This window comes from Amblyomma maculatum, chromosome 4 (genome assembly GCF_055883805.1).
Source record: "Amblyomma maculatum isolate TAMU_Amacu chromosome 4, ASM5588380v1, whole genome shotgun sequence".
Classification (NCBI taxonomy): domain Eukaryota; kingdom Metazoa; phylum Arthropoda; class Arachnida; order Ixodida; family Ixodidae; genus Amblyomma; species Amblyomma maculatum.
The window spans coordinates 74,060,672-74,084,413 of record NC_139347.1 but is presented as its reverse complement, the minus strand read 5'-3'; the positions used below and the strand labels follow the sequence as shown (position 1 = coordinate 74,084,413).

The following is a 23,742-nucleotide window of genomic DNA, read 5'->3' as shown; positions in this document are numbered from 1 at the left end:
TGTTTCAGAGGCCTTTTTCAGGAAGAACGAAATGTTTCTGCATCGACTCCTTCATTACTCTCGAAAGCAGACAAATATGGTTGAATTTCCCATTTTGTCCGCAAAGGTTTGCCAAATTGTGGCATAGATGCTTGCTTCACATCGAATTGCTGTAGATTTCACAAACTGCACTAGCTTGCATTATCAGTGTTTTATCAACGAGAAGTTGTGTATGCAAGAATATATTTGTGTAAACTAATTACTTGAGACAATCGTGCTGATTAACTGCTTCACAGCACAAGTCAACACGCAGCACACGGCACATAAAGGTGGGCCCGACAAGCGCCAGGTTACTTCCTTTACTTAAAACCCCACCGTGACGGCTCGGTGGTTTGGACACCCGATTACTGAACCCAAGGATGCGCTATCAAATGCCGGCTGCGGCGATCGCTTTTCGATGGAGACGAAAAAGAAGACTCCGTCTATATAAAATCTCAGACAACGATAAAGAATCCCAGGTGGTAAATTCGGAGCCCTCTACTGCATCGTCCTTCATAGCCAGGGCCGCTCTTGAACGTTAAACCCAATAATCTAAACCACCAAAATTAGTTTGCTTAAGAGAGTATGGATGCCTGGTGGAATATTTCCTCTTGTAAATGATCCATAAGAAATCCCTGTATATGGATCGCCAGCTATTTTCGCCTACGACACTACCTGAAAGAATTAACTCAATTTTCTTTTTTCACCAGTTTCAGTTTCAAAAGAACAGAGATGGCTGTGACGTCACAATTAAGTCTAGTCACGCGCGGCGTGGAAAAAGAGCGATATACGTGATCGCCTACTCTTCACTTGTTGAGGTTTCTGTTTTTGAGGCAGGTTGGCTTTAGCGATGTAGTGAATTAAAACGACACAACATCGGTTATAATGCTGTTTTTTCATCTCTCACGTGACCTTCACTTGACTTTGACGTCACAGCCATAGCTCGCTTGTTGAAACCGAAACAGAAACAGGTGAGAAGACATTCGATTTTAAAGCTTGTAGGCGGATATCACGTGGTGATTCATGTACAGTAAATTCTTACGCATCATTACAAAGCATAAAACACGACGCCAAAAATTAGGTGTTTCTACTCCTTTAAAGTTTACTAGCGCTTGTCCCGTCCAGTTTCACGTGCAGTGTGCTGTTCCTTGAACTAAGTAGTCCATCTTAATAATTATTCATCTAGCTGACAAACACGCGTAGCTAATAAAAGAACCCGAGGCGGATATTTGAGAGTACCAATTCATACAAAGTCGGTCATCAAAATGAGCTGTTAATATATTTTCTGACTGACAGTTTCTGTTCACGCCTTACCGTAGCGATTTTTTGTCTGTTACATTGAAATGTTCAGTTTTTGCTGGTTCTAACGTTAACGTATGTTAAGGCTTGAAATAAGAGTACGTTATTTGCGAACACATACTGCCAACGATTACCATGTTACAGACATTCTAGCTAGTATGAGAGCCTCTTGGGAAAAAGAATGCATAAACCTACGGACGCTGAAGGAAAACTCCACATGAGATGACTTGCAACTGGGCTTTTTTTCACAAAGCGCTGAGTATGTAAACATTCCAAAAGAAACGTGCACAAGAAAGAATTACAGAACAGACGGCATCAATGTGGAGCTTTTAGATGTAACGACTACTTCATGTAGCACAACTGCTTCCAATACTACCTGGTAAATTGATAAATACGGCAAAATAAAATATTAGTTTGTTGAAAAAACGTTCGCACCAAGGGCATTCACTACACTGCTTGGATAGACTTCAAGGAAACCTTTTTTGCAAAGGGAAGCCGTGCTCCTGCAAGCGTCCATTTAATCATCATACACTCTGTCTGTTATCCAAGGTTGTAGGTGACAGGGCGATGATGTTTGCAGTGAACCATGGAACTAGCACATCATTTTCAGAAGAGATGGTCTACGAAATTCCGGTCTCCGGCGGCTGGACGAATGTGTATGTGCTTAAATATTGGTGGAATATAGATATTCTTGGTAATTCATTGACTTGCAATGGAGAGCCAGACATCTGTACGCGGCCGTGCTGTCGATTGATTCACAACCGAATCGATCCCTCGCCTCCTGGAAGGCGAATCCCTCGCTTATAGGAGCTGTGACAGTTCACCGAACTGGCAACAACAGTTGCGTAAGTTCTACGAGTCTAATCTCTGTAGCTTGTCGATCTTCGCCCTTTTCGCAACTGAGGACAACAAACTCTGCGATCTCTAGCGGCTGTAAACATCCCCAGTTGAGCCGGTTTGTACCGCAGGCGTTTCTCGTGGGAACACTGCTGTAGACATAGTGCGCAACAACGGCCATTGACACTGGTACGGGACATAGAACGGTTAATGACTTCAAGCACAATTGAACAGTCGCAATAGTCTCAGTTTCGCGGTCCGTGAAGGTGGTGCTTAAGAAAGAAAAATAATGGCATTTTATTTCCAATTTTCCGATGAAAGCTTTTCGACGGGATGGATGGAAGAAAATTATGTCCGCGATCTTTGAAGAGTGAAAACGCGCCTTCTTATAGACATAGTTTCAGTTCGGAATCAGTCGGCTCGAAGATGTCGAGCCAACAGCAACAGTGGCAGTTGATACTACAGCTCGGTATGAACTCGATCGTGCATGGCGTCTAGCGCCAAAGACCAGGTGCGGCTGCTGCAATTAGCTTCTGTAAACATAGGCGATTGTACAGTCACCTCGGCTTCCCTAAGTAGACCTCGGCCCCGCCGTCGTGTTGAGGTGGTTTGGGCGCTCGACTAGTATGCCCAAGGTTGCGGGATCGAATCTCGGCCGTGGCTGCCGCTTTTCAATAGAGGCGAAAAGTAAGAAGTTCATGTGCTGTGTGATGTCAGTGCACGTTAAACTCCAGGTGGTCGAAATTTCCGAAGCCCTCCGCTACGGCGTCTCCCATAGCCTGAGTCGCTTTGGGGTGTTAAACCCCGTAAACCAAACCAAACTAAGTAGAACGCGGTGCAACCACGCTATAGATGAAGCGCCAAATCAGAGCTCATCAGCCAACTATTTCATCAAATGAAAAACAAAAATTATTTCAAGAAAAAACAAGGAGAGAAAAAAATTGAAGGAGTTATTGTGCAGATGCGACGTAGCTGTTAGCAAACGTGCGGCTCAAGCAGTAATCTGTAATGGGAAGACTCACCAAAAGAAAGAATTCAGTAAAAATTGTGCAGAATGTACAGCCTTTGTCAAAAGTTTAGAGCCCAGAGGGTTTGCTTTTAAGCCGTATATTATGACTTCTTTAGCAATCGTGTAAGTCCTAGCCATTGGGGAGGGTAGGACAAAAAATCTTCTTGCCTTCCGCAAGTTTGGAAACCTGGGAAGGCATTAAAAGCCACCCCCTGGGCTCTAACTTTTGACATAGGGTGTACCTGATCCCTGTAGATACAGAAACATGAGTACTGCGTCATTTCTAGGAAGACGTGCTGGTTTGTACATGCCTAAACCTAGAGGACATACATGCAGCGAAAGTTCGTGGACTGCGTTGTGTGGGCCCCTCGAAGGCGTTCAGGCCGCCTACAGCACTTCAGTCGGCGGCATAGCTAGAGGAAAATACTCTACTTGAAGCTCACTATACAGTCACCATTTCAAAGCGTTATTATCGGGGTTTCAAGCCGTGCATATGGTGGCAGTGCGGAAAAGAGCACAGGGAAGGATAGTTATTGAGTTCATTCCACAAAGGTTCATTAAAAACTACTATGGGAGAAAACAACGAATAAAGATATCAAAGTCAGCACAGGGAAAGAAAAAATTAAGCAATATGGAACTTTGTTTCCTTCTCCCGATCTCTGCTGCAGATGAGATCGGCAATTCAAGCAAACACCACAAAACGTTAGCGATTAAGATATCACAGGCCATAAGAGACACGAAAGTAGACAAGTAGGTTATATAGAAGAAGCAAGCAACTTACTGGAACGGGTTTATGCATATTTGAAGCCTGGGAAATATTTCCATACATTTTGCATAGAACTTGTTCAGAGAACATGAACCAGATGCGGAAAAAAAAAATCAGCATCAGCAACAATGCGAAAATTTCGGGTAGCCACAACAATTATTAAAAATTCAAATAGGTACAGAATAAAAAAAGTTCAAGCTACACAACTTTTAGCACCAAACTTTTATTCGAAAGTTACTTATCCTTTTTTTTTCGCAGAATTCGCTAATGACAACACCAAAACTAAGAGCTAGATTTTAGGCGTATACTATCCCGACAGTTCATGGACCACTTATTATGCCCTTTTTTTGCAGTTACAAGTCTCGTTTCATATTTAGTTTATACTGGTGCATACCAGGTCGGCTCGAATAAAAAGGTAGTCTACTCATTTTAGTGACTGTGTTTGAAGAGGTAGTAGAAGCAGTGACAGCAAGGGGAACCACCGTACCGCAGATGGACGAGCGACTTTGTCCATAGACATAAACACAAACTTCTATATAGGCAGAACAGAATCCGTTCCCCATTCCACACGGAAGAATCTTTATTATAGGTCGAAAGTTTCCATGCACAGCTGGGAAACCTAACCTAATGCGTGCAGAAACCAAACCTTCTGACATCGAACGCCGAGCCGTTCAGGCTGGCAACTAGCAGTTGCTGAAGCGATAATTTGCATCAGAGCGTTAGTGAAAATAGGCGAGTATAATGTTTTTCGGCTGTTACTTTAAAGACCGAACCTTTTCTGCATGTCAAGGAATCGTAGACTCTATGGTGAGTCTTCTTTTAGAGCATGCCACCTTGAATAATAGGTAGCAAGAGTGCATTCAAATGTTAAGTGAGGTGTATGGTTAGTCAGGTCGATACCTCAGGGAGGCGAACAGTCTTTCGATTTCAATCAGTGCACTCGAAATGCGGAAACCATTATTTAAACAATTATGTATTTGGTAATAAAGAGTATTACTTAAACAATCCGGCCGTACATAAATGTATGTGCACTGGCGGGTAATTTAGGAAGCTGCTACCTACACTTGACTATTTATTTACTACGCCTAGCACAGAACCATGTATTAAAAGTGAGTTTGGAACCCAGCTGCCACACACTAAAGAAAAGGTATTTAAATGGATGGTTTCTCTCTTTGTGTTTTCTCATTCAATTTATTCAAGTGGTTGGCCGCTTATGCCAGCATCGTTTTACTGTTCGAGACCTCTAACCACGCGTGTGAAAAGAGTTCCAGACCATAAAAAGACAATTATAGATGTTAATGATAAATTTTATTTTTTAACACTTGTCAACAAAATTAAGGGCCTTCTGACTGAATTATGAATGACGTTGAGTAAAAAAAAGGTAGGAATATAGTTTAGGAAACGATAAAAAAAACATATCAGGGACAACTTCAACACAATCTTGATTATAATAGCCGGCCCAGAAGACCTTAGTTCACGAAGACATAATCTGTGCGCGACTAAATGTATCCTCGGAATAGGCATGGACCAATAATAAGCCTTTTTTTAAGTTTCTTCTCGTATAGTTACCGTTCGTGTATCTTTTAATTCAAACGATACACGATCTCCGCTGCCTTATATTTACACTCCAGCATCACAGTCACAAAGGTGTCAGTGAGTGGCGTGACAATTTACACGGTTAAATAGTAGAAAATAACTGAACAAGTAGCATCAAAGTGTAGACACCGCTGCCTGACTGAAATGGTTTGTGCTGGGGCTGTGGCGACATCTATTGGAAACGCCCGCAGACGATGACGCAGAGAATATGATGCTATTATTGTTTGCTTCGAATGAAAAACGTTTGCTCTTTTTCACGTTTGCCTGCCTTATGTGGTACTGCTGTACTTGGGCCAGAATTAGCACACTTTAGTATGTTATTTATTAAACTGAGCAGAGACTCGGAGCGACACAAGAGGCCTGCTCAAAACCTTTCATTCGTTCGAGTGGAGGGACAAATTCGCACTTTCTTCGCAAGATGGAGCCAAAGTCGGGCGGAATGAGCGTGTTGCGCGCCTTTCTTACCGCGTGCGGAAACAGCTATTAATAACCCCCCAGAGCTATCGCCTTACATTCCGGATTGAAGGAGCCTCTGTGCTTACTTCAGGGCTGTGCAGATAACAGAAATAAAATAGTCTTCATACGTCTACACATTCAAATTAGCCTTCTTTCAGGGCTTTACATAAATGGGTGCTTTTATTAGTAAAACAGTATCGCAATCAAAGCACAGCTGGCGTTAGTTGGCACTTTCTCAATTGGTGACCAAATTGTTCCTTTCATGATCAATAGCCCAGTTTCTTGAAACTCGTATAGATTGCCATTGTCTTTCAGGATTAGGCGCATCATCGAGTATTCCCTGTCGGCAAACAATAAAAATGGAGATGTTCCAGAACAGGGTTTTTCGGAGGAATTGAAATTAGAAGGTTATGTAAATTATTAAAGGCCTGGAGGAGGCGTTGAGTATAGCGGGAAAACAGTAGTGATTTTTGCTTCTCATCACTAAAGACAAACTATTACAGAATAATGAAGAATAAGGACAAAGTGAGTGGAGGACAATCCCTACCTGGGAATCTGATTGGCATTATCGCACGAACGAGTGTGGATTACATTTATCAACGTAATTTGCTATTCTATTACTTTACACCTCTACCGCAGGGCCGCACGGTCATTGTAGCACGTTGCCGCTGCTGCGGTTTTCCTGCTTGATTAGCCACACTTCCGCATGATTGCATGTACCGTAGTTAGCGTACTTTTTGTCCATGGTGCTAAAACTCTACGTCACATCATTGTGCGCACGGCTTCATAAGCTGGGGTTTTATTTTACGTTCAACCTCATAAGGATTCCTGAAGATATTTAGAAATCACTTATGATAATTCGCTGTGAAATAAAAGTTCTGTGAAGACGAGTTTAATATTCAAGTATTATGGTCATTCATGTTATATAAAATCGGATAAAACTTCAAAACGTGCTTTATGTAGGCGCGTATATTTAACACCTGAAGGCACAATTTTTCAAAAGTCTTTTAGCTGAAGTATAAATTTCTTAATGATATCTAATATTCGACATCATTACAGACTACAACTGACGAATATGAAAGAGCGTCTTTATCTCACCTATGTGTGATTTTCTTAAAATTTGTGCTATAATTGGACTGCCTTTTACTACAAAAACACTAATACGGCTGTTCAGAGCTTCGCGAAATTGTCTAACGCTTCCATATCCGCTTCGTGTAGGTGTCCATAAAATAAGCCAAGTGAAGTCATTTAGTTTAGTTAGGTTGGTTCCAAAGTTAGGTTGGTTCCATTAACGTTCCAAATTGGCTCTGGCTATGAGAGACGCTGTAATGGAGAGCTCCGCAAATTTCGACCACCTGTGGTGTTTTAGAGCGCACAGACGTCGCACAGTACACGGGAACCTTGTATTCTCCGCACGCATTGAAAATTGGCTCATATAAAAAGGAGCCCTCCCCTACGGCTTCTCTTTCTCTCTTTCTGCTTTCACTCCCACCTTCCTCCCTACCCTTACGGCGCGGTTCAGGCGTGGACAGAAACAAGTGTGAAAGATACTGCGCCTTTCACTTCCTGTGAACCAATTCTTCTTCTTCTTCTTCTTCTTCTTCTTCTTCTTCTTCTTCTTCTTCTTCTTATTATTATTATTATTATTATTATTATTATTATTATTATTATTATTATTATTATTAGTATTATTAATTTTATTATTATTATTATTATTATTATTATTATTATTATTATTATTATTATTATTATTATTATTATTATTATTATTATTATTATTATTATTATTATTATTATTATTATTATTATTATTATTCTTGACATCTGTCTATCGAATTTTGAAAGTGTTCGAGTCTCGAGTTCGGACATACCGCTGACTCGCTGTGACAAATTTCACCCTCCGCTTCTAGTTACTACTGCTGTCTCTGCCTCACCTTCTACTAACTCAGATCGGGTGGGGAATTCGCCCCGTTTCGCGTATGCACGTGGTGATTATGTCGGTCTTTTCAATTTCTTCTCTTCCGTCGACTGGTCCCTTTTAAATGACATTAATGATTCAGATGGACAAGTCAGTCGCTTTACAGAAATAGTTCTTGATGGTATGCGTCGGTACATACCTTTGCATACTCCTACGCGTAGGAAGTTCCCTTCCTGGTTTTCAAGGGAACTAATAACGGCGTTAAAGCTCAAGGAACGGGCCCATCGTAAAGCGAAACGCCCTGGGTTTCACAATTGGGCAGATGAGTTTCGCCGTGTGCGTTCTCTTTGCAAACGCTTATACAAGCGGGACTACGACTCCTATCTTGAGTCTTTAGAGAGGTATGCCTCAAATCGTCCTAGTCAGTTCTGGCGTTACGTTCGCAAGCGTTCCATTAAATCAGATTTAAATATCAGCTTAGTTGACTCTCAGGGTTCGGAAATTCGGGATGTTGCCGACAGTTTTGCACAACATTTTTCCTCCGTTTACAAACATCCACATTGTGATTCCGTTTGCCTCCCATCTGGTGCACTATCTAATTCCATTCTCTTTGACGAGGAGTTGATAACTGAGAGTCTTAAGCGTCTGAGACCATCTTTGTCTCCTGGACCTGATGGCATTCCAGCTGCCATAATAAAAGCCTTCAGTTATATCTTCGTACCAGTACTGACTGCCATATTTAATAACTGTTTAAAAAATGCTGCCTTTCCTCGCGTGTGGAAAATGGCACGCGTGTTTCCTGTCTTCAAGTCTGGAAACAAAACTGATGTTTCCAATTATCGTCCGATTTCTCTTCTATGTGCAACCTCTAAGCTTTTCGAATTAGCTTTGCACAGCGTACTTTCCTTCCATCTCAAACATATCATAGTACCGAATCAACATGGCTTCATGTCGGGTCGCTCTACTACCACCAACCTAGTCACGTTTATGACGTATGCCTCTGCAGCAGTCCTTCAGAAGGGTCAGGTTGACACTGTGTACTGTGATATGAGCAAAGCTTTCGACGTTGTTACTCACTCACTACTTCTTGAAAAACTTCTACTCTCTGGCGTTGAAGTCTCTCTCGTAGCCCTCCTACGCAACTATCTCCTTGATCGCTTCTGCTTTGTCAGTGTCAATGGACAGACTTCTTTCGTTTACCCTGCAACGAGTGGAGTTCCTCAAGGTTCAGTACTAGGCCCGCTTCTCTTCTCCGTTTTTATTAATGATGTTTCCTCGGCGATAAAGAACTCCTCGTTTCTTCTTTATGCTGATGATATAAAAATATTCAAGGTAATACATTCTTTTCAAGATTGCGTGTTGTTGCAATCGGACATATCTGCTTTTTCTGATTGGTGTGCGATGAATCGACTTACCCTCAATTCTTCCAAAACTAGGGTTGTGTCCTTTACTCGTAAAACACATAGCTTTCTCTACCATTATTCTGTCAATTCTGTGCTGTTGGATAGGGTTGATGAAATTAATGATCTTGGTGTACTTTTTGACCGCACCCTCAGCTTCTCCTCTCACACTAAACGCATTGCTCAGCGGGCTATTGCGCACACTCGGATTCGTTTGCAGACTTTCGAGAGAGTTCCATACTCCACTTCCGTTCCTAAAACTGTACCTGTCCATATGCCTCCCGGTCTTGGAGTATGCGTCGGTTGTTTGGAATGGCACTTGCAAATCGAACTTGGACAAGGTTGACAGAGTACAAAAAAAATTTTTACGGATATTTCATTATCGCTTTCCTTTTGTAACTTCCCCCTCTCGCTCCACCAGGAGCGCCCAACTGAATCTTCCTTCCCTTCACTGCCGTCGTATCAGACTTGATATCATATTTCTGTACAAACTCCTTCATGGCCACATTATGTGCCCTCAGCTCTTAGAGTACATCCTACTGCGCGTTCCGCGAAAGAGCATGAGGGAATTCAGACCATTTCAGGTTTCTCCTCTTCATTCCCACTCCCCTCTGGACAGGATGCAGTGGTTATTTAACTCTTTTTGTCCTCACCTTGACATCTTCCAAAACTCGCTCTGTTCATTTACATTGGATGTTCGTAGCGTTGTATTCTAAATAGTACTTTATCACATATAACTCCCACTTTCTAGCCTTAAATTGTATTTACTTCACTTTTTGCTTTTTCTCCTGTTCAATGCTGTCTGTATCTTGAACTACTTTTTATCCGTTTCTTGCTTATATTTCAACTTTAAACTTTATATTCGAATCTTACTGTCCCTTGTTCAATTTTACTTCTTTATTGTATTATTCTGTATTTCTAGCCTGTGTTTTAAGTACCATGCACTTGTTGCGCCTGGAATGGTTGTTTATTTTATGTATATTTCTATATTACTATAATCAATGTCAGTCATCTGTTTTTTTTTTTTTTTTTTCCCCTCTTCTACCTACCGTTCTTTTTTTTTTTTTTCTTTATTTCCTGGTGTGCTAAAAAATTCTCTCACTGTGTATATAAGTGATGATACTCATTGTTTGCTTAATTTCCGTGATACTTTTCGTCTCAGTTTCATTTCATGTATTATTTATTTCTTTTTTTTGTGTTCTCTCTGTGTGTGTAAACATGTTTGTGCTTTTTCATTTTTTTTTTTTGTGCTGCAGCACAAAGACCACATGGTTGTTCCTGCGCACATTAAATAAAGATTGATTGATTGATTGATTGATTGATTGATTGATTGATTGATTGATTGATTATTATTATTATTATTATTATTATTATATAAAAAGGAAGGCGCCACATCTTTAACACTTCTTGATAAACACCTGAACCGCGCTTTACGGGAAGGGAAGGATGTGGGAATAGAAAAAAGAGGTACCGTAGTAGATTGCTGCGAAACAATTTCTACTACTAGTGATTTTTACATGCACTGAGGCTCCCTGTGCTTGTTTTCCATGCTGAATCCCCAAGCAAAATTGTACCATGCAGTGCTTTCAGGCCCTATGATACGTTTAAGAAGAGTTAAACCGTGGCTAATTCTTTCCTCCGCCCCCCCCCCCCTCCCCCCACTCCATAATACTTTCAAACAGTACATTAAATGGTGGGCTGATAAAATTTCTCCATGTTTAATTTTCCTGCTCAATAAATGTGGTTATTTCATGGAAAGGGCTATTTCATGGAGGAACCACGGAATCTACAGATTCGCAAGGCCTGAGCGTGTATTGCTCCAGTCATTGTAAATAAGAAACTACTTCATATATTTCTGGAAACTGATGTGCTTATTGTCTCATCGTGAAACTCAAATCAAATGCTTCCTCCAGAAATCACAGTTCTTCTCTCCAATGTTACGATGTAGAGAATAATTTCCAGGCTGGAGCCACAGCGCTGCTGGATCTTCGTTGGTGTAGACTGGCCATTCGACTCCATCCATGACTGGTGTTCTGAAAGCAGTGTACCGGAATAGTGTTGTACGTATAAAAAAGCTGCACTTAGAAGGATAAGAAATATACTGCGAGAAAAGTGGCTGGAATTTCGGAATACAAATAACCGCTAAATTTGAAAGGCCACTCGCCACATCTCTTAAACGTTCAGATCGTCTGGCTCATGCACCTTTTGTAACATCTGTGGCCAGATCCAGAGGACAACGCCTCTCTCTCTCTCTCTCTCTCTCTCTCTCTCTCTCTCTCTCTACGGGAACAGTTCCTCTCTGCCGATGCTATTCGCACATTCGACGCATGCCAAGCTTGTGCCGCGTTCCTCTGTCTGCTCACGAACATTCTGGGTAAAACACGCCTTTCCACACGTAGTGTAGCTGCCTAATATATAACAAACATTAGCGTTGCTTAACACATATTATGGCAGACCCTTCCCTCATGTCCTTGTCGCGTACTTGTTCACCACCTACTAATCGACATGGGAGACTGCGCTCAATTACATCCGCCAGATTTAGTGGAAAAGAAAAAATAGGCAGAGATTTAACCCGGTTTAACCGAAGTAAAGTCACTTTACACCGACTGCCGAGACAATGCCGTGGGCTGTTGCATAGCGATGGCACTGGCGGGAACGAGGCGGCCCGGCGGAGTTGGTTGGTTGTACAACTTTTAATTCCATCGGAAACGGGGAGTCGTGCGCCCGCGGATTAGAGGCTGGCAGGTAGCCCTTGGCTTGTTGCGGCCTCTTCCGCCAGATGGACAGGGCGGTTCATAATTCCAAGTTCATAATTAGTGACAGCAAAACTGCCATTCAAAATTTTGGGAAGGGGAGGATATCGCTGGAGGCGGCCAAAATCCTCACCCAAAGAATGATAAATAGGAAAATTCAGTTAATTTGGACACCCGCTCACGCTGCCGTCCCTGGTAACGAGGCGGCTCACGAGCTAGCCCGAGCTCTCTACTTCCGGGTAGCCGTCGAGCCCCCCGAACACTAGGCATACGACGAGCGTCTGCAAAATTACAGGGAAATCATCGACCATTATAAATTGGGACCTAGACTGGTACACCCGCCAGATGTTAGACTAAATAATAGAGAAGCTGTCGCGTGGAGGCGGCTACAAACTAATATGTTCATGAACCCGGTCTGGGCGTTTCACGCGCTACCAGACTTTAGGGACAATGATCTCTGCAAACACTGTGGGGCGAGAGGGACCCTCGACCACATAATTTGGGAGTGCCCACAATCTCCAGGGATAAGGCAAAATATTACAAGTAGCGAAGCCTGGGATACCCTGCTGCGAAGCGCGTACCCTGCGATCCGGCCCGGCGGAGCTGTTGCTGAGTGACGTGGCTGTCACGCGACTAGGCTGGTTGTCACGTGGTTTCTCTTCGGTTCAAGATAAATAGTACTCGGTCCGCAAAGAAGCAACGGAAGGGCGTAGCAAACCTTTCGCTTCTAACTTTCCTCAACCTGCTTTTGCGTCGACCGTTATCACCGTAGCAATAACTGCCTGTCGTCCCATCATCCATGAAAATCTTTGTCCGGCATGTATCAGGTGTCCGAACGTTCCAAGCGCGCCTTCATTTCGGGAAAAGTTCCAGATTTGGGCGATTTACCTTAACCTTTTTCTGTCGTCCAGACTCTAATGTAAATAGCAATGTATGAACTTGCCCCTCCAGCCACAAATCACACTTTTATATGCACCTTTGTGCTTGGCCACCGCGGGGAACACTTGCCCACGTATTTCTCGATTCGGACCATGTTTCCTTTATGAAGTCTCGTAGACGAACGAACGTCTTCAATCACCATATAAGGCAAGGATAATACAAGCAACTGTACCATTCCTATGCTTGCCAATATCCTGCATTCTGTAGAAGCGACAAAGAGAGAGAAATGAAGTAATCTAAGGGATAAAGATAAAAGTGCGAAGGGCACCTAATCTAGCGTTGATATAGATAGCTAAGATAACTTTATTGGCTCCTGCCTGCGGCTCCCTTGTGGTTCCTGGTTCGCGCATTCGCTTTACTACTCACTTAATCACTAATCACATATGCTCATTAGCACACTATCATAAGCCATCACATTCTGCGCAAAAGCACTGGGCATACATATAGAACTCTGGTTTATAGAAGCCCTATGGATGTGCCTAGGAGTGGCGTGCTCAATTCGAGATAAAAAGATTTCAGGTTCGGTTTCCGTCTCATCCGTCATATGACAGCTACCCAGGGCTTCATAATTATACCATCATTTTAAGTTGTTCATGAGCATAGCAATATAAATTTTCTGCGTTTCAGTAGCTGTTTGCAGGAATACAAAAGACGAAAACGACGTGAACCAATTAGCATGGAGCGCGCTACATGATTGCGTTGGGATAGGAACAAAAAATGGGATAGGAACACAATAACACTGTATGCGTGATCCTGATTGCTCCAGGTCGTCGTAACCTTTCGTAGTGTAGCAAGTAGCATTGACATAAAATATGAATACAAGTTCTCAATCGACAACGCTTTCTATGTAGTATATACCGGTAAAATATTACTGCAAACAACAATGTTCCCCCTTTGCCGAACGTAGCCAGGAAGCGAGTTTTGTTTTAAACCCAGCAGTAGGTAAGTCATAGCATTCATTGAGCTGTAGGTCTTTAAAAACAAAGTAACTTAAACCTTATTTTCCACCTTCGGAGACCGTTAACTGGCTGCTTTAGGCAAAGGCGGTACCGTACATTATAAAAAAATATGCCCACCCTGTCTTGGCGAAGCTTGTGACCGCCTTCATCACACTCTTGCTGAAATCGCGGTCTTCATCGGTGAAGTACTCTGGAGTCAAGAGAGGAACTCCGAAGTAGTAGACAATGTCGGACGTGTGCGGCACACCAATCCATTTCGGGAAGGGAAACTTAGCAGACCTGTAGCCGAGTACTGAAAAGTAAACCGAATTGCCCCATCCTGAGTATGCTTCTGCGAAGAACTTGCTTGGGCAGATGAACTGGGCGTCGGTTATAAATTCAGTATGAAGTTCCCTTAAAAGCCGCTTATCGGCTTTAGTGGCATCATTCACGTACCGCTCCAGTGTAGGCGCGAACTTGTCCGGAAGCCAGGCAAGCGCCACAAAGCGCAAGACTTTCCTGAGCTCATCTTCGTCAATTCCTTCAAGTTCCTCTGCTAGAATTCGGCTGTCAGGAAAAGACATGATTATGAAGTTACCCTCGTTGGCAGTGACTCCGAGCATGACATCGACATTCTCAAACTCTCCCGTCTTTACTGCCACCGAAGGGCGCTTAGGGAAAAAAGCGTTCGGATGTGAAGGAATGAAATTGAAAACCTTGGTTGCCGACACGTTGTAAGTGGCTTCACAAAGCTCATCAGGAGGCTTCGAGCGGAGACACTCAAGGACTTCTGTGGGGTAGGAGGCGAGGTCTTTATAAGCAGACGCACAGCCAACAAGCTCTGCAACCTTGTTGCCACGGGTCAAGCTTTCAAAGGTTGAATCTACAAGCCCATCAGTGTCGTAAGCGCCACTCATTAGGATGACTCTTTGAAATAATCCCTTGCTCAGAGGAGAGAGAATATGGGCGCTAACGCTGAACGACCCAGCACTCTCCCCGAACAAGGTCACCTTTGAGGGATTACCTCCGAACGATCGAATGTTGTCATGAACCCATCGCAGAGCCAAATTTTGATCCATGAGCCCCATGTTTCCTTGCACTTCCGGTATAGCAGCGTTGAGGAAACCGAAGATATTGAGGCGGTAGTTGAAGGTAACCACCACGACATCATGAAGAGAGGCTAGAGCGGAACCATCGTACCAGTTCTGATAGGCCGAGCCGAACGTGAAACCACCTCCGTGTATCCACACCAGGACTGCTTTCAGTGGCCTCGAGCTGGCTGGTGTCCACACGTTGATGTAGAGGCAGTCTTCGGACTGGTCAACGTAAGGTGCAAAGTCTTCGCTGAAGATCTTTTGGATGCAAGCAGATCTCGGTGAGGTGGCGTTGTAGACACCGGACCACCGGTCTGCTGGAAAGGGATCCAGAAATCGGAGCTTGCCCACAGGAGGGCGAGCGAATGGTATGCCTTGGTACACTTCTAGCGTCTTCCCGAGCACCTTTATGGTGCTACCTTGGACTTCTCCATTTTTAATCGAGATGATTGAAGACTCTCCAGCGTCCACTAGATTCACAAGGAAGAACACCAAGCTGTACTTAAACGAAAGGTACATCTTTTTGCTGACTTCTGAGTGCGTTTGGTTAGAGCAGGAGCTGAAACAAGAAAGTGTAGATGTTAGGTAGGTGCAAAATATAAGATTTTCTTGGTTTATGAATTATGTCTCAAAGCCACTCAGACTATAAATGACGCCGTAATAGAGGATTCCGGATAATTCTGATCGCTTTGGATCCTTTAAAAGGGCACTGATATCGCACAGTACACGTTCGCCTCCATTGAAGCACGGGTTCCCCCAATGAGTAATGTGACACCCAATCCACAGACCCCGAGGGGGGGGGGGGGGGTCGGCTAAGGGGTGAGATTATATGTGAATATAAGCCATTAAAAGTGAATATTATGTTGCCGTTACAGTACTGAGATTGCAGGCTTTAAATTGTTCATTAAAATACAAATATATCTCACATTATCAAACCATGTTAGTGATCCATCATTCGAACGAGTTTTGGATAAACAAAAGATTTAAATAGCTCCGATCAGCAAATCTTATAATTAGCCTAACGTTTGTAGACTTTTTCCAAGAGAGGAATTTTGACGAGGCCTGTACTGCCAGAAGATTGAGGCAGGCATCTTTAAATAAACTATCGCAGCTGCTCTAAATATTGTATCTTCTACTTTGCTGTAAAAGAACACGCAAGCAAGTTTTGCAAAATAAAAATAAGTGCAACCGTAGATTCATGTCAAGATTCGACAAAACTTCTTACGTACCTCTAAGGAGAAATTGGCTCTGCGCGTTAACTGTGGCCGGCACCCTATCAGTCCTGCCCCGTGTGCGATCGTTGCAAGCTTTCGGCTCCTTTTATATTGTCATGCCAATTGTTCGCGCCTGTCGGAAGCTGAAGACAGTGAAAATAAGCAATAAAGGATAAAATAGCATCACTGAGACCCGAAAGACAAGCAGGCAGAAAATAGCTGACATTGAGACCTGACAAACGATGAAGTTCACACGTTTGGACACTTACAGCTCCTCGTGTTTGCGCAGCCTGCAGCATTAGCATTGCGACCTTCGTGTCGCAATGATGGCTACGTTGCCGAGGTGTTGTATTTAAATCAAGCTCAAGGTTAAACCTTCGCGAGCGAACCTGCATCGCGTCAGGAGGGCACAAGGCGCTAATCGAAAAAGAAATAAGCAGGCAAATCACCCTCCGCGCCTACAGTGAATGACAACGGCAGCTGTGTATTGCGTGCCGTTCAGGTACGTTTCTCTTGTTCGGCCCAGTGCGTACCTCTCGTCATTGCTGTTCCTCGAACGTCACGCAAGCGGCTCTGTGGTGCTACTGTGATCGGTTACTGAGCATGATGAGGTGGGGTCAGGTGCTGGTCCCGGAGGCAGCGTATTAGCGAAAAATTACCAGAGGCTCTCACGTACTGTGTGACATCGATGGCAGTGCGCAATAAAAAAAAACCCAGACGGGTCAAATTCATTCAGAGCCCTGAACTACGGTGCGCCATTATCTTTACTTGCTTTCCCTTTCTCCTCAATCTCGTTCCTCAGAGTGCGCTTGAACTGCCCACCGAGAGGCAGACAGCCATGGCGTCTGCGTCCTCTTGTCTTTGTTGTGCATTTGGGCAGTGAATGGAGATGTGCCCATACTTCTTGCAGAGAAAGCACTTCACCCCTGCACGTCTGTTTTTGCTTCCAATGTTAGGACTTTGGATTAAATTGTGCTTTTCTGGTTCCTCTCCTCCTTGCTGAGATGGTTCAAAACCTTCGAAAGGGTGAAAATGCATTTGCGCGAGTTTAACCTTCTCTAGCTCAATTTGGAGCTTTAGCTTCTCAATTTCAAATAATTGAGCCTTGTGCCTCTTTTCTGCCAACAACGCTCGCGTCATATTTTCTAGTGCCTGCTCTGTCGCTGACACTGGCTCTGTTGACGCAGGCTGCACGATAGGCTCTAGACCATTCCCTGCAGCATCCATCCCTGCATTAGTTATTGCATCTACCTATAGCATACAATCACTACACAGACATGGCAAATTCGGAGAAAGCAAAAAGGTGTCCTACCTTTTCCGATGCTCCGTCGCCCGCACTACTGTCGCACTCGCCGTGATGACAGCGGGCTCCCGGGAAGGTAGATGCCCAAGAGTTGATCCTAGTCCCTCAGCAGCTCACCGCCTTGAACCTTGCTCGACTTGGTCGCCTGGTCCTTGCTTTGAACCCTTCGATGTGGGCGCCTGGTTCCTTTCAGCAACTTGCTGTCTCGAACCCTCGATGGCTTGTCACCCGGCTCCTTCAGCTTCTCGCTGAGTTGAGCCTCCGAAGTCCTCTCGAACTCGACCAGTGGTCCCAAATCTTCTAGACGTCAGTTTCTCGACGCAGCTTTGCGTTTTCTCCTTTAGGACGAACTACCATGTAGCTTGTCCACCGACTTGTTCTTCTCACCTTCCGTCAAATGCCTCGAGTACAAAGACGTTGCGATCCTGACACGACTGCGCCAGTTGAGTTTCCCCTTCAGGTTGCCAGGTAAGGAAACACCTGATGATATCAATGTTCTTGATAACTTGAAGATTCATACTCGCAACTATCACGTTACTTGACAGCACGACAGAAAGAAAAACTATTTATTTACACATAAATAAAACAAGAAGACAAGGAGAATCAAGAAGACAATCAAGGAGAAAACTATTTACATGACTGACCCGTTGGTCGGACGAAATCAGCCCTGGTTTAACCCAGAGCGCTTACTTTTGAGCCATCTGTCTCCGCCCATGGCGGGGACAGTAACCAGTAAGCAATAAGGCAACCTTCCTCCCCAATCAAAGACTGCGGAAGGGATATTAACTACACAAACACTCGGGAAAGGAGAGGTGCCAAGCAAACATACGAACGACACTGACGTCACTGCATTCCGAACCTCTGCTTTCCCTTGTTTTCTTTCGCACACGTGCATGCGGGACCGACGTATGCCGCGTGAACAACAGCTGAAATTTTTATTAAAAAAAAAAACAGAAAGCTTTCACTGAGGGGCCAAACGCCCCGTGGAAACTCCCAATTGAGCAAGCGCTTCTTTTGAGCACTTGCAGCTCAATGACCCGTTGCGCCTCTTCCCGCACTGGTCAGCCACCGCACACCTGCTACTCCACGAAGGTTGTATGGACATGAGCAGAGGGAAAGACGCACACGTAGCAATACGAGAATGCATACAAAAGAAAACGTCCACTGGTCCCCGATATGACATTCAACACTGCACACTTCACAAGGCTGCGCGCTGGAGTGACAACGAAGGTAGGAAGGCAAGACGAGAAGGAAATTAGTATTCTGCCATGGCACGTGACACCGGCAACAATATAGCAGCCATCGCGTCTCCGTCGTGCGTCCGCGATTCCACCAAATTGGTAGTCGCCGTGACCGAGGACAGGTGCACATCTCAAAGTATTTATCTCGGTTCGTACGCTCTGTACGCGAAACCGAATGGCGCGAAAGTTCACCGAAATTCACAGAGCCTGTCGTCGCCCAGATGGAGATGCCGTCGGCATACAAGGCATAATGCAGAGGCGGAATGGCAGCAATTATCGGCGGAAGTCTCGACATTACAAGGTTGAATAAGGTGGGCGAAAAAAACCAGGCCTTGCGGTACGCTGACATCGTTGGGCCTTGGACTGCTAACATGGTCGCCTATTGTAATTTTGTACGTTCAGAGGGCAAGGAAGTTCTTATTGAACGTAAGTAGACGACCACGCACTCCAGCTTCCTGGCGCTCTCGGTGATGGCTGTATGGGGAACAGAGTCGTAGGCCTTGCCGACATCTACGGCAACCACGGTTCACGGTGGCACCGACGAGATGCACGTCAAGAACCTGATGCTCCAGCATGAGGAGCCCATCCTGGGTGCTTAGCCCACGGCGGAATCCTTTTTGGTGAGGCGGAAATACGATAATGTTGTTTTCTTCTAGAAGCCAAACAAGGTGCTCCAGGACCATGCAGCAGGGTAAAAACCAGTCTGGAAAATAAATAAATATTGACAATAAGGAAATATGCCAAGAATAAGAAGGAAATGCAGCAGTAAGTAAGAGAAAGACGGTGTAATCAGAAGTACTGAATTAGAGCCTTTGCTACACGATTTCTACACGAGTGCCCAGAGCGAACTTGCAGCTCTTTTTGAGAGTGTATTGCACCTTAAGTGATGACTTTATTTAATAGTAATTTTGGGTCTTTCATGTCGCAAATCAAGTAGACATTTATGGGGTAAAGTGAACGCATAACTAGCTCGCTGAGCATATAACACGATGGCACCAAAGTCGCACTAAAGTTGTTTCTGATACCGTGAAGGACGACTGTAGCTAATATTTGTTGCCAGCCAGGTACAAGCGTGACGGTAAGGAATTCAAACAATGCTGCGTGTAGGCACCAGGCATATCGCATTCTTTTCGACGGCGATAGTGCGCTGAATATAAATTGAAACTAATCAATTATGTTCTCAACTTCTCGAAAACGTCTTATATTGTAGCGCCCAAGCGGCGGAATGTGGCGGAAAAGACAAAAAAGTCGTGTGGCGCAGCTGCTCGGGGAGCAAAGCAGACCCGCGCAGTTCGGTCCTGGAAGCCTGCTACGTTACACACCTACTTCTGGCGCTCCGCTGTAACCCAGTGCAGACCGACAGTATAATCAATAGGCGCGAGGTTTTAATAAGGATATCAGTGTTTTTCTTTTGTTACTGCTAAAAAAACAGGGCCTACATAAACGTGTACAGGGTCTTCCACTTCTAGCTATAACACAGACACTGCTTTCAAATCAACATTACGTACAAAACAGCCACATATCGATGCAATCGATGCAAGCACACAGGGACCCGAATGTGCTGCTTCACATGGCCTGCCACTTAGCTTTATTGTGTGGCCGGGTCGAACGCAATAGCGCTTCGAAGGCGGTGAGCGTGTTACAGCTAGAAGTGTACGAGGCTGTACATGTCTGTCTTATGTCAGTATGCACGGCATAACATCACGACGCGCTCCGTTAGTGAGGCTGCATTAATAGGGATTGTGCGTGACCGAAGTGACGAAAACGAAGGACTCGATTTCTAGTTCATTTTATTTCATCTTCGATAGCAAAAGGTCATTTTTCTGTACATTGACTTGGCGGTCAGAGATTTAAAATACCGGCTTTGCCCCGGGCAACCTGGGTGAGATTAGTGTTTTAACGGCTGCAGATTTACCAACGTAAATAAAGCATCGTGCCGCACAGCCATTCTGTGGCGCTTTTTGTGTTTTACGCGATTCATAATTTTATGAGAATAACCACAAAGGTAATGATTATTAGCCCAAAAACTCGATTCGCATTCAATACGCTTCTGCCACTGCGTGATTCGTTATCTAATTCGCGCTTTAGCTAACATATATTTATTTAGTTCAGTTTCGCAAACTTACTAATCGCAGACTCATAGCTAATGGAAACGTAAACTCGATGTTGATAATGATTAAACAGACGACGTGATGCTAGGAATGCTGTTTGAATCTTATGTCAGAGCGGTATTGGTCCCTTTGGCGTTGTTAGGACAGGTGAGGGAACGCCTTAAAAGCCTCATTTTTGAGTACCATCCCCTTATATCCTGCTGTGTGCGAACGGATCACATGCAATGATCCTGCCTGATTCCTTTATGCCTGCTTTAATGGCTCAATGGCTATGACTTTAGATGCCTGGGTATTATGTAGCAGATTCGTTCGTGATGAAATGAAAAGCAACCATGTCTCTGAATTTTATCGTTACAAAAATGCAGTGGCAAATAAAGTTAGTCATAAAAAGCGCCGTGCTCGAGAGACGACACAAATGCTTCGGTAGATAAAATCTAAGATGCAATCAGCTTCGTTTGACACACTTTAATCAATATAGGCCGCGTTGAGAAACGAAAAAGAAAAACAAAACATGCTTTTACACATTTAATCCTACCGTGTTGGCATGAATGATTACTGAAACAGAAAAACTGACTTCGAGTGCTGCAGTCTACGATAAGCGCCATCTGAACTTTAAGTGGTGTCTCGAAAAAAATCTGCTGCGGACTACTGAGGGTGACTTTTTGCATTGCGTCGTAGGTCTGCCAGGTCATATCATATCTTGTTTATCAGCGAGCTCAAGTGGACCGGAATGGGAGAATTTAACTCCGGCGACCATTATGTCTTTTATTGTGGGCACGAATCCAAGAGAAGGAATGGGGTCGCTCTCATAGTAAACAGAAGAATGGGCAAAGCAGTGCTAGGGTACAACCCCAAAAACGACCGAATGATTTCACTTCGGATCCAAGGTCACCCTTTCAACATAACAGTTATCCAAGTCTATGCACCGACCACTGCTGCTGAAGAAGCTGACGTTGAGAGATTTTATGCGGACCTACAATGCCTTTTAGACCGCACCCCATCATCAGACGTCGTTTTTCTCATAGGAGACTGGAATGCTAAGGTCGGGAGTGAAGAAATATCCGGAATTACAGGCAAGTTCGGTCTTGGTGAGCCAAATGAAGCTGGGCAGAGGCTAGTAGAGTTCTGTCAAGAAAACAACCTGACCATAGCGAATACTCATTTTCAACAGCACAAGAGGCGCCTGTACACATGGATTTCACCGGACGGTCTGTACAGGAATCAGATCGATTATATTATTTGCCGACAGAGATGGAGAAGCGCTATACAAGCAGTAAAAACAAGGCCTGGGGCCGATTGTGGCACCGATCATCAGCTTCTTGTTGCCAAAATTAAGCTTCGATTGAGGAAAACGCAGAAAACTAGAAGGCCTTTCCGGTATGATCTGGATCAGATTCCATTAGAATATGCTGTGGAAGTGAGGAATCGATTTCAAGAATTAGATCTAGAAGACAAAGAGCCCGAAGAGATGTGGACTGATGTTCGTGATATAATACAAGAAGTTGCTACTAAGGTAGTTCCAAAGCAAAAGAAATGCAAAAAAGCAAACTGGTTATCTGAAGAGGCTTTGCAAATAGCTGAGGAAAGGAGGATGGCAAAAGGTATGGGGGAAAGAGAAAGATACAAGGTTCTCAATGCGGATTTTCAGAAAATAGCAAGGAGAGATAAGAATGCCTTCCTGAACATACAGTGTCAAGCAGTTGAGGACAACAGCCAATTAAGAAACACAAGAGCTCTGTATAAGACAATCAAAGATATCAAAGGAAGCTTCTGTGCTAAGCTGGGCGTGATAAAGGACAAACGAGGCAAGGACCTCACTGAAGCCTCAGAGATAAAGAAGAGGTGGCAGGAATACACAGAAGAACTGTACAAGAAGGACCCGGATGTGCAATCCCAACATAGGACGGTTGTGATTACTGATCTCGAGCCGGGCATCCTGAAGAGTGAAGTTGAATGGGCCTTAGCCAGCCTTGCTAAGAACAAAGCAAGCGGAATTGATGGTATTCCAGCTGAGTTGCTTCAAAACCTCAACCACGACGCTGTTAACACACTGCATACATTATGTCAAAAGATTTGGACAACCCTGCAGTGGCCACAGGATTGGAGGAGGTCAGTTTACATCCCCATTCCAAAGAAAGGCAGTGCCAAAGATTGTTCCAACTACCGCACGATCGCGCTTATTTCGCATGCTAGCAAGGTGATGTTAAAAATCCTGCAAGGTAGGCTGCAGCAGTATGTGGATCGGGAGCTTCCGGACGTGCAAGCTGGGTTTCGCAAGGGCAGAGGAACTAGAGACCAAATTGCCAACCTTCGCTGGATCATGGAAAAAGCAAGAGAGTTCCAGAAACCCATTTACTTCTGCTTTATTGATTATGCGAAAGCGTTTGACTGCGTAGATCACAGCAGATTGTGGCAAGCTCTCCGAGAGATGGGAGTTCCAATTCACCTCATCTGTCTCCTCAGGAACCTTTATGAAGGGCAAGAGGCCACAGTCAGAACTGGGCATGGTCTTACTGATTGGTTTCCGATTGAGAAAGGGGTGAGGCAAGGCTGCATACTGTCGCCCTGCCTATTTAACCTATATGCAGAGTGCATCATGAGGAAGGCCGGTCTGGACGAGTCTTCAGCTGGAGTGAAGATTGCTGGAAAACGTATCAACAACCTTAGATATGCGGATGATACCACTTTAATGGCAGAAAGTGAAGTGGAACTCAAGAGACTTCTGATGCGCGTACAAGAAGAGAGTGAGAAGTTTGGGCTTAAACTGAACATTAAAAAGACGAAGATCATGGCGTCTTGCCCTATCAAGTCCTGGAGCATCAATGGACAAGAAGTGGAAGCTGTGACAGA

At 44.2% G+C, this 23,742-nt stretch overlaps 1 protein-coding gene across 1 annotated transcript; it reads right to left on the bottom strand.

Annotated features, from left to right (window-relative positions):
• Positions 1 to 11,190: 11,190 nt before the first annotated feature.
• On the bottom strand, positions 11,191 to 18,058 carry LOC146191417 (cholinesterase-like). The gene is made up of 3 exons (XM_084600323.1): positions 17,928 to 18,058; positions 14,068 to 15,582; positions 11,191 to 11,332 (listed from the first exon to the last, which is right to left on the bottom strand). The coding sequence occupies exons 1-3, from the start codon at positions 18,056 to 18,058 to the stop codon at positions 11,191 to 11,193; spliced, it is 1,788 nt and encodes a 595-aa protein (XP_084456449.1).
• Between the last annotated feature and the right edge of the window lie 5,684 nt (positions 18,059 to 23,742).

Excerpts from the sequence above, each read along its gene's own strand:
- LOC146191417 (XM_084600323.1), bottom strand. The coding sequence starts at position 18,058 with ATGAATCTTCAAGTTATCAAGAACATTGATATCATCAGGTGTTTCCTT. Across the intron at positions 15,583-17,927 it reads CTCGAGGCATTTGACGGAAG|CTCCTGCTCTAACCAAACGC; the intron begins GTGAGAAGAACA and ends TTCTTGTTTCAG. Across the intron at positions 11,333-14,067 it reads ACAAGCTTCGCCAAGACAGG|AACACCAGTCATGGATGGAG; the intron begins GTGGGCATATTT and ends CACTGCTTTCAG.